The sequence below is a fragment of the Phyllostomus discolor genome, chromosome 5 (genome assembly GCF_004126475.2).
Source record: "Phyllostomus discolor isolate MPI-MPIP mPhyDis1 chromosome 5, mPhyDis1.pri.v3, whole genome shotgun sequence".
Classification (NCBI taxonomy): Eukaryota; Metazoa; Chordata; class Mammalia; order Chiroptera; family Phyllostomidae; genus Phyllostomus; species Phyllostomus discolor.
In genome coordinates, this window is record NC_040907.2 from 167435829 (window position 1) to 167445960 (window position 10132).

The 10132-nt window shown below is 47.5% G+C and overlaps 1 protein-coding gene across 1 annotated transcript in view; it reads right to left on the reverse strand.

Moving 5' to 3' along the window:
• The window catches only part of LOC114497609 (minichromosome maintenance complex binding protein), a 30967-nt gene extending 21503 nt beyond the window's left edge, over positions 1 to 9464 (reverse strand). The window contains exon 1 of the mRNA XM_028513437.2: positions 9134 to 9464. Coding sequence (XP_028369238.1) covers positions 9134 to 9191 — 58 coding nt within the window. The 5' untranslated portion in view covers positions 9192 to 9464. The remainder of the gene's footprint in view (positions 1 to 9133) is intronic.
• Positions 9465 to 10132: the final 668 nt, after the last annotated feature.

Genomic DNA, 10132 nt, shown 5'->3' on the forward strand with positions numbered 1-10132 from the left:
AATATACTTTTCAAAGGCAAAGCTACAATATAAAATAACAGACCATCTCGGGCGAGTGCCAAGTTCACGAGGCCCTGCACACACAAGGCCAGACACCGCCCCCTATATTCTTAGTAAAGGCCAGCTTACAGATATCTGGTACTGCTGGACAATGAAGGGAACGCCTTAGACAGCCCCCCCACCAAAAGATCAAGCAGACAACAATAACTGCCCATTATTTATTAAGCCTCTGTGCGCCCAGCACTCCGCCAGGTTCTACAAGGACACTGAGAGCTGAAGGAACTCAGAGCCAAGACAAGCTAGGGGGTTGAAAGAGAAGCAGCCACAGCAAAGAAGAAAAACTAATGCGGGTCAAGAATCTCCGAGCGCGCTTCTGGTGGAGGGGATGTTGGGCTGGGCCTTGAAAGAAGGCAGAACTGAAACATGTGGATGCACACGGGACCGGCATACTCTAGAATGGCGGTTTTCAACCAGCGTGCTGCAGAATTTCAGTAGTTTGTGTGTGCCATAAGATAAAAGAGGTCGACCATCACGGCTCTGGATGTAGAACAAGGACAGGATGAGAACTACCAGTGCTCGGGAAGTACAAGTTCTCGGAGCACAAAGTGCCTGGAAGCTGCATGTGGCCACGGGAACCACCATCCGCCCCAAAATGAGCTCTTCCGGTGGACAACGGAGTAGGAGGCAGATTCCTGCAGACATGGTTTAATTACTGGGCTGTACCTGAGCCTGACACGGCAGTCCACTCGTGACCTATGTTGCTGAGACAGGCACTTGTCTTTCCAGCTTAAGTAGAACCAAGCTGGGGCACTTGCAACCACAGTCCTGCTTAGCGTACACATGCCCCTCTATCCCATTTCCTCTGAGTTCTCGGCTAGCTGAACTTGGGCACCCCTGCACGGGGTCTTACTCTAGTTTAAGGGGCCGGGGAACTGAGGTGCTAATTCTTTGTGTAGACTGGATGTAAGTCTTTTGTCATATATATGTAAAACAAATAGTTTCTCCTAATCTGCAACTTTCTTAACATTCTTAATGGCATCTTTTGATGAGGCTTTGATTTTGATTAAGTCCAATTTATCAGTGTTTTTTTTTCTTTCTTTCTTTAAGAGCTCCTTCTTCTTCACAGCCGCAGGGTATTCCACTGTATAGATGTACCGCATCGTTTTTATCCACTCATCTACTGATGGGCGCTTGGGCGGACTCCAGACCACGGCTGTTGTAAGTAACACGGGGGCGCTGCCTGGAGAACATGTTCACCGATGATACAGCTGGTAAGCGTGACATTTCCAAAATACATAAAGAACATATACAACTCAAAACCCTATTAAAAAATGGGCAAAGGACCCGAATAGATACTTCTCCAAAGATAACAAACAGCCAATAGACATATGAAAAAAAAAAGTTCAATGTCACTAATCATCAGACTGATGCAAATGAAAACCACAATGAGGTACCACCTCACACCTGACAGAATGAATGGCCACCATCAATAAATCAACAGACGAGTGCCGGCGAGGGTGCGGAGGAAAGGGACCCCCTCGCACACTGTCAGCAGGCATGCGGGCTGGCGCAGCCACGGCGGGCAGTGTGGAGGGTCCTCCGAAAACTAAAACTGGATCTGCGGTTTGGCCCGGCAATCTCACTGCTGGGAATACATCCCGAGAACCCCGAAATACCGATTAGGAAGAGTATATGCACCCCTATGTTCTTGTCACCTTTCTATTACCATTTCTAACCTAATTTTATTAACAGTTGGAGCAAACCGGAGGATTTCGGTTCTTCGGGGTTTGTTAGTATTTGCTCTGTGACCCAGGATGTGGTTGACCTTGCTGAATGTTCCCTGTGCACTTGAGAAGGACGTGCACACCGCTGCCGCTGGTGCAGTGTGCCACACGTGTCCACGGGACCCGCCTGGCGGACGGCGGTGTGCGGTTCTCCTACATCCTTGCTGCCTTTCTGCCCACTCGAGTCCTACAGAGTACTCCGAGAGGAGTAGTGAAATCTCCAGCTGTAACTGTGGTTTTGTTTATTTTTCCTTTCAATTCTGTCGGTTTTTACTCCATGTATTTCGAAGCTCAGCTGTCAGGTGCATTTACATTTTATGTGTTCCCTCATGATGACGGACACGAGTTTTGTCCAGAGCCAGGGAGGGCACAGCACCAGGAATGAACCCCAAAGTAAACGATGAACTTCGGGTGATGATGATGTGTCAGTGCAGGTGCATCGACTGGGACAGATGTGCCGTCTGGTGGGAGAGGCTGATGACGGGAGAGGCTGTGCATGAGTGGGAGGGGGAGGTACACGGGAAATTTTTGTATCTTCTACTCGTTTTTGCTGTCAATCTAAAACAGCTCTAAAACAATAGTCTTCAAAACCAGGACAGGGGGAAGGTAACAGAGACTCAAATGGAGAACACACACACCCACACACACTTTTTTCAGAATAATGGTTGTAAGTTATAGCAAAGTAATGTAGCTAATGTTTATGAACTCTCAAGATTATGCCAGGCGCTATTCTAAGCATTTCACATGCAGCATCTCATTTAATCCTTACGACAGGCCTATGGAATCTCTTATACCCATTTTACAGATAGTAAAATATGTGTGGTTGCCTCTTGTGCGCCCCCTATGGAGATCTGACCTGCAACCCAGGTATGTATCCTAGACTAGGAATTGAACCAGCGACCCTTTGGTTCACAGGTTGGCACTCAATCCACTGAGCCACACCAGCCAGGGCTTCTGCAGAGAATTTCAAAATAATAAAACCAACTAAAAGTCAGTCTGCTTTTATCAACACCATGTATTTGCAATTCCAAACAATATCAGTGATAAAACATTCTTCCTTGGAAATGCTTTTGTTGGTCTCAATCCTAAACAATTGTTGTTACTTCTGAGTTTTAGTATGTATGGGAGTGTCAAGTTAGCACAGTTTTTACTCCTTATCCTTTCATAAGCACTGCATTCCGCACATAAGCCATTTCAGAGAACCGTCCTCAGTTACGCGGACCTGTCTGGGCAATAAAGCTCTGCGTGGTCCAGAGCAGTGGGAACCTGCTTAGGCACAGGTAGCACCGCCAGCCCATGGTCACCTGGAGTCCTCCCTGTCTACAACCCGTCTGAAGTTACCAGTGACACAGTGATCGTGCAGATGAAGACACGACCTGAGTTACTTCAGTTCTGTCTTCTACGAGACGTGAGGTTTTTGCATTTCACGTTTAAAACAGTGAAAGTATGAGAAATTGTAGCTCATACATGAAATGGTTTAGTGAATTTGAATACTAGCTTTAATACTGAAATATATTCTTTTTAAACTGTTACTTGCTTTAAAACTAAAGAATGAATCAAGAAAATGCTTGAATGAGTCAAGAATGAATCAGTGGACAATTTGGTAATTGCCTAACTTGTCTTTTTCAGAGGTTTCCATTTTATTTGAATTCTCTTATTAGTGGCCAGATAATTCTTTACATAAAATGTTATTATACCAAACCATAACCAAAGACCAAAATTCAAGCTATTAAGTAGTTATAAATATTACTGGATAAATAAATAATTGAGCATTTTTGTCCTGCAGGAATTTGGGAAGTGACACTAATTTCAAAGAATTGACAATCAAAACAAAATTATTCAAATCTGAAGTGTGAAACCCACACCAACATGGAAGCACATCGATACAGTAGAACTCAACAAAAAATTCTAAAGTGGGGGTGGGGGCAGGGGGAAGTGATAAAACTATGATGTCCGCATCGATTTTGAAACACTGTAATTGTGCGCAGCTCTGACACACGAGCATTGCCGAAAATAACACTGTAGTAAAAAGAAGGGAGTGTTCAACATTACCCACGCAGGGAGCCACCTACTCCGGGGAGGGTCCTGGGGTTAAGTAAGCGGCAGTCTGGCCCTCGAGTCTGTAATCTTCACTATTCTACGTTATAAAAAGAACTTTATAAAAGCACTACAGATCCAATGTCATTTCTATCAAAATGCTGCCTTTTTTGCTGGAATGGACACTCTGATTCTAAATTCACACGGAAACGCAAGGGACTCTGAAGAGCTAGAACTATTTTGAAAAGGAACAAAGGTGGACTCATACTTCCTGATTTCAAAACTTAATACAAAGCTGCAGTCATAGGACAACACGGTTCCGGCAAAAGGTCCAACACACAGACCAGTGGGATGGAACGGAGAGTTTGGAAATAACAACAATGGTATGGGGGGCAGACAAAGGAGCCAAAACCATTCGGTGGGATGAGACGAGACTCGGTCTGGCGGAAGCACCCGCGTGCTGGGAGGGCAGCACAGCCCAGGTCCCTCAGTGGACAAAGCTCCTGAACCAGGGACCCTTCTGGACCTCACCCTATGTGCTGCTTCATCTGGTGGTTTTTCTGTATATTTTATGCTTTTATAACAAACTGGTAAATGTAAAAAATGAACCAAAACCAAATGGTCCTGGGACAACTGAGATCCACATGCAAAAGAATGAGTTTGGATCCCTAGCTCATACAAAAATTAATTCGAAGCGGGTCAAAGACCCCAATGTAAGAGCTAAAACTGCAAGACTCTTGGAACATAGGTGTACATCTTTTGCGTCTGGGTTCTTTCACTTAGCGTATTTCCACATTTATGCTGCAGCATGCATCGGCAGCACTGGATTTCTTTTTAGTACTGAAAATAACGCGTTCCATTGTATGCCATACTTGACCTAATACCATCATGTTTTTGCAACCATGTACAGGTTATTTAACGAGTTAAAAATTCACACATACATTTACCGCCTTTGGCCACAGCCACCCAATCTATTCTTCTCTGAGAGCTTGCCCCCCACCGGGTTGAGGTGTGGGTCTCAACAGTCACGTCTGTCCTCGGAACTGTGCTCTGGCCATCGCTGATGAGCGCAGGAGTGGACTCCTGACCCCATGCCGGGCCAGTCGGAGTCAACAACCCTGGAATCTGGGATGAAATAGAAGGTGCGGACCAAGAACAAGTGAATGTGGGAGCTGTGTGGAGTCCTGCTAGCTTCCTGATCTACTCAGCAGTCTCTCGGGATACCAAGCCATGCCCCCTGCCTATGGATTCTACAGCGTTAAGACAAACTCCTTTTCTTTTTAGCCCTACCACGGGCAGGACAGTAGGAGAGCGCCAGGGTGGGCACAGACAGAAGGAGGTGAATTGTGTGTAGGATCACAGTGACAGCAGAAAAGCATACTGACTTTCAGTCTGCTTTCTTACTGCTTTAAATCTTTTAAAACACTAAAAAAATACTCCTTCCCGCCATCCTCCACACCCCACTGCTTTTTTTCCCTCTAGTTCTGTTAGATACAACCTAAGTACCTTAAACACAACCAAAAATAATAATCTCAACTCAACCAACAATCGGAGCAGAATATAGTAAAAGAATCAGAATTGATAAGCATTCCCACTCCTGAAACTAACAGCAGTAATTAATTCAAGTTTTTAATCAATTCAAATAAAGAAAATTTATTTTAAATAAAAAAACTGTTAAAAGAAAAAAGTGTACAGAACTGTCTTTTTTTAAAAAAATTAAGATTCCTGCCTTTGCTTAAGGAAAGCAATTTAATATGGGTCACTAAATGAACAGTCACTGGGGAGCTGACTCATTAGCATTATGCACATAATAGAACCCAGTAGAGACCTGCTGAACTCAAGTATTCCTAAATCTTAATTTAAGCCTTGGACTCAGTGTCCTGTACATAAAATCTTTTATACGTGTGGAGTAGACATTAAACATGAAAGGCATTTTATGAAGGTGCACAAAAAAAATTTCATTTTGGGTTGGCCAAAAAGTCTGTTCAGTGTTTTCTGTAAAATAAAAGACATTTTCCATTTTCATGAATAACTTCATTGATTGGGATATTTTGAGTGTGTCAGCTGTCTCCCGCGACTGGCTTCTAGTGGGCAGAGGTCAGGGGTGCTGCCAAACATCTTCCAATGCACAAGACAGCCCCACTGCAAAGAGTTCTTTTACCAGAATGTCAATCGCACCAAGAAACTTCGCAAACCACTTTTGACACATTAGATCAGTCACAGAACCTTCTCCACACACTGCACAAATCTTTCTTTGCATTTCAGTTGTGTTTTTACCTTTCTTGAAATAATGAAGCATAATATGGGGAAAATGTTAAGTATCATCTTCTACCTTCATTATTAAAATGGCTACACAAACATTCACCAATTTTGATGTTTGGTCTTTTTCTTTTTTTTAAATGCAAGCTAATGACAGCTGTCACAATACAATCCAACCGATTTGTTTCAAATGAAGTTAAAGACAACTAAGCACCCCTGGCTGATATAGCTCAGTGGATTGAGCACGGGCCTGTGAACCAAAGGGTTGCCAGTTCGATTCCCAGTCAGGGCACATGCCTGGGTCACAGGCCAGGTCCCAGTAGGGAGCAAGAGTGCACAAGAGGCAACCACACACAGATGTTTCTCTCTCCCTCTTTCTCCCTCCTTTCCCCTCTAAAAATAAATAAATAGAGTCAAAATCCAGCAAAAGAACCCAAGATACATGCTAATTTCTAATTTCTAGGACACAACACATCGGATTCCTTGAGTAGCATTGCACAGGGGTACTGAACTTAGGTTCCCAAAGGAAGAGTAAGATTGAGCCGGGAAATGTGTGGAAATGTGGAAGTGGGATGGAAAGGAGGACCAGGCAAAGGAAACAGCGGATGCAGAGGCCTAGAGGCAAGATTCAAAGTCAAAGGCAGGAAAGAGGGTTCAATGTCAGGGGTAATGTGGTGATGAGGTCTGAGAGCTAAGGCAGGGAAGGAACCAAGAAAGGCGTCATAACCCACAACAGATGTGCATTACTTTCCTATCTGGGGGGAAAACTGATTTAAAACCATTTCCTACTAATCCTGAGTCTAGAAGTTTAACACCTGACATCTCACCGAACATGCCCATAGTGCTTTATTAAAAAGGTATTCAATATACTCACAGTGACAGGAAAATAAGAGCAAGAAATACATACACGTCAGAACGGCTTCTGGAAAAAGTCCTGACTACAAGACAAATTAGTTTCTTCTCTGTAACACACAGCCTATATGGGAACAAGACTTTCGTGGGGGGGGGGGGGGGTGTCCATCAACATGGTCCAGGTCCCCACAACAATTCACAAAATTTTCTTTTTTTTTAAAGATTTTATTTACTTGTTTTTAGAGAGAGGGGAAGGGAGGGAGACAGGGAAAGAAGCATCAATGTGTGGTTGTTTCTCGCACACCCCCAACCAGGGACCTGGCTCGCAACCTAGGCACGTGCCCTGACCAGGAATCAAACCAGTGACCTTTCAGTTCTCAGGGCAGTGCTCAATCCACCGAGCCACACTAGCCAGGACAATTCACAAAATTTTCAAACTACTTTAAAGTCAGCACTGTATGTGCAAATGATAACTTTTCTGCATCGTGATGAGATGTGCCCCTTCGGACTGTACACTTAGGAGACAAAACCTGACACAAATACATTCAAATCTCTATCAAGTATAAAATCTTCTCATTTATCCAGCACAGCTAGGGTATGAGGTATTTCTCATAAATAAAATTTTCTCAAGACCAGTAACTGGAACTTCACCCTTTAAGCCCCTCAAGTTTATACCTTTGATGCACCTACGCCCTGGTAAACCAACTGGGCAACTTAATGTTCACTCCACAGCATGGGCCATTATTTTGGACATTGATTATGGGTTTCAGTATTCGTTCTGAACATCGATTACTAGGATTTAGTGGAGAGATATCTGCCCTTTCCTTAAAGCCCTTCTGATAGATATATAATAATTTTGGGGGGGCTGGTTTTAAAATATATATATACCTGGGCCCCAGCCGGGTAGCTGAATTGGTAATGAGTGTCTTTCCAATATGTGGAGGTTGTGGGTTCAATCCCCAGGTCAGCACACATAAAAACAACCAATCAATAAATACATCAGTAAGTGGAACAAATCAATCTCTCTTTCTCTCAAATCAGTAAGTAAAAATAAAATAAGATAAATTTAAATACACACATATAGTTTTCCATTTCTTCTTTATCAGGTTGTCGGTGTTCACCGGCTACCACCCGGAAGCCTAACCAGGATTTCTTCTCCTTTGCTGCCTTTAATTTCAGCCTGGGAAATCAGGTAACTAAACCAGTTCAAAGTATGGGAAAATGACAGAGTTGCTCAAATCCCTCCTTCCAAGAAATAGTACATACATTTCACACCGTCAGTTTTGGCTTCTGGGGACCCTTTAGCCTCTCATCGGACGTTCTAATATCCCACGATGCTTTAATCGTTTAAAGTTAATCGTATAGAGTTAGGGCCACACTACAGTTTTAAGTTACTTGCAGACAAGTAAGGTGCTATGGATCAAACACAGTGATTTGTGGCTGAGTGAGTCTGCCTCCACTCCCCAACTGTAGGGGAGGTGTCAAAATGCCCAGTTCACCGACAACAAACCTAAATTTTCCTTCCCGTAGCCTTATCTGAGAAGTAGCCTTCAATTTGCTAAGCTCGTCTGCCGCATCATAAGCTCTTTCTAGGTACTAATTCAACATTTCTGGCTAGCTCTGGCACAGGAGGTGTATACCTAGGCAGGTTTTAAAGTCGCCCTGCCAGAAAAATTAAGCTGTTACACGAGATCGTATCGCGCAAAGGGAGGATGTGTGTAACAGTAGTTAGAGCCAACTTCTGCGGCCAGCGAGCCAGCACTCCCCCGGCGCACCGGAAGTTTTGAAATATCCTGCAGGCTTCCCCAGGCAAAGTGCTCGTCCTTCGCCCCGTCGCGGTGGGCCCTCCCTCCCGCAGGTCCGAGGACCTCTCCGAGCTCTGCGGCGCGCGGGGCTCCGGCCCCGGCCCCGGCCCGGGCCCCGGCGGAGCCCGGCAGGGGCGCGCAGCCGTCAATCACGGCCGACCGCCCGCTCCTCGCGGCGTAACCTTGGCCGCCGGCGGATCGCGAATCCGGCAGGTGGGAGGCACCTGCGGCCGGACCCGGGCAGGGGGCTGTCTGCGCGCCGGCGGCGCAGGCCCGACTGGCCGTCTGGGCCGCGGGTGTACCCCCAAGACTGCGCCCGCGTGGGGCCCGGTTCCCGGTACGGCAAACTCGGCGGCCCGCCCGCCCGCCCGCCCCGCCCCCGGCGCCGCCACTCACCGAAGAAGCCCTGCACGATCCCGAGCGGGTGGCTGAGCCAATCTTCCCCACACGGCATCTCGCCGACCGGTGTCCCGCACCGCGGCTCCTCCTCGGGGGCTCGGCCGCGCCTCGCCCGCGCTCTCCCACGCAGGGCGAGACTCGTGGTTCCGGCCGCCCGGCCTCAGGGAGCGGTGGCAGCGGTGGCGGCGGCGGCTCAGGAGCTACAGGCTACGGGGAGGCTATGCGTATAGGTCCCCAGCCTCCACTTCGCACAATGGCGGGAAATAGGCGCCACCGACCGCGCTGCCTGCGACCTGGGTGGAGCTCGCGCGGGAGGGGCGGCGGGAGCGCGCCGCGCAGCCCCGCGGGCGAGGAGGCGGGGCGGGCCGGCAGGCTTGGGGGCGGGGAGGGGCGGGGCCGCGCCGCCGCGGCGACGCGCCGCCATCTTGGAAACGGGCAGAGGGAGGGGCCTGCCGGCCTCGAGGAGGCTGTTTCGCAAGGAGCCGGGCGTCTTAGGCCCGGGTTGGACTTTCGCTCTTGGACACCCTGGGCAACAGTGAGGAAGGGGGCTCCCGAAGTGTGATTTATCAATTCCTGGAGCGAGGCCTTGCTCAGGTCGGGGGCCACAACAGCCCAAAACACAACCCCAGAGGGACCCCGGCGTCATCGCTGGGCAGAATGAATGGGCGCAGCAACCTTTGGAGCCCGCCCACCTCCTCTTTTTCCCCCTAAAAACGTCGCAACTTTTTTCCCTCTGGCACCGTCTCCAAATCCCTACGTAGTGACTTTTCCTCAGCCCGATAAAGTCTTAGCCACCGAGGGAGGTCTACATTTAGTAGAGAAGGACTTTGGAAGGCCCACGTTCCTTTTGCCGTCACGGGCATCGTGGGAGAGACGCTAGTCCCGGAGAGGCAATCTCCTGATGGGGACAACACCCGGGTCTGCGACTGCCTACAAGCCGGAAACAGGAGCTTTGGCGAGGTCCCTGCAGAATGGGAGTGTCAGGATACCCTCAGA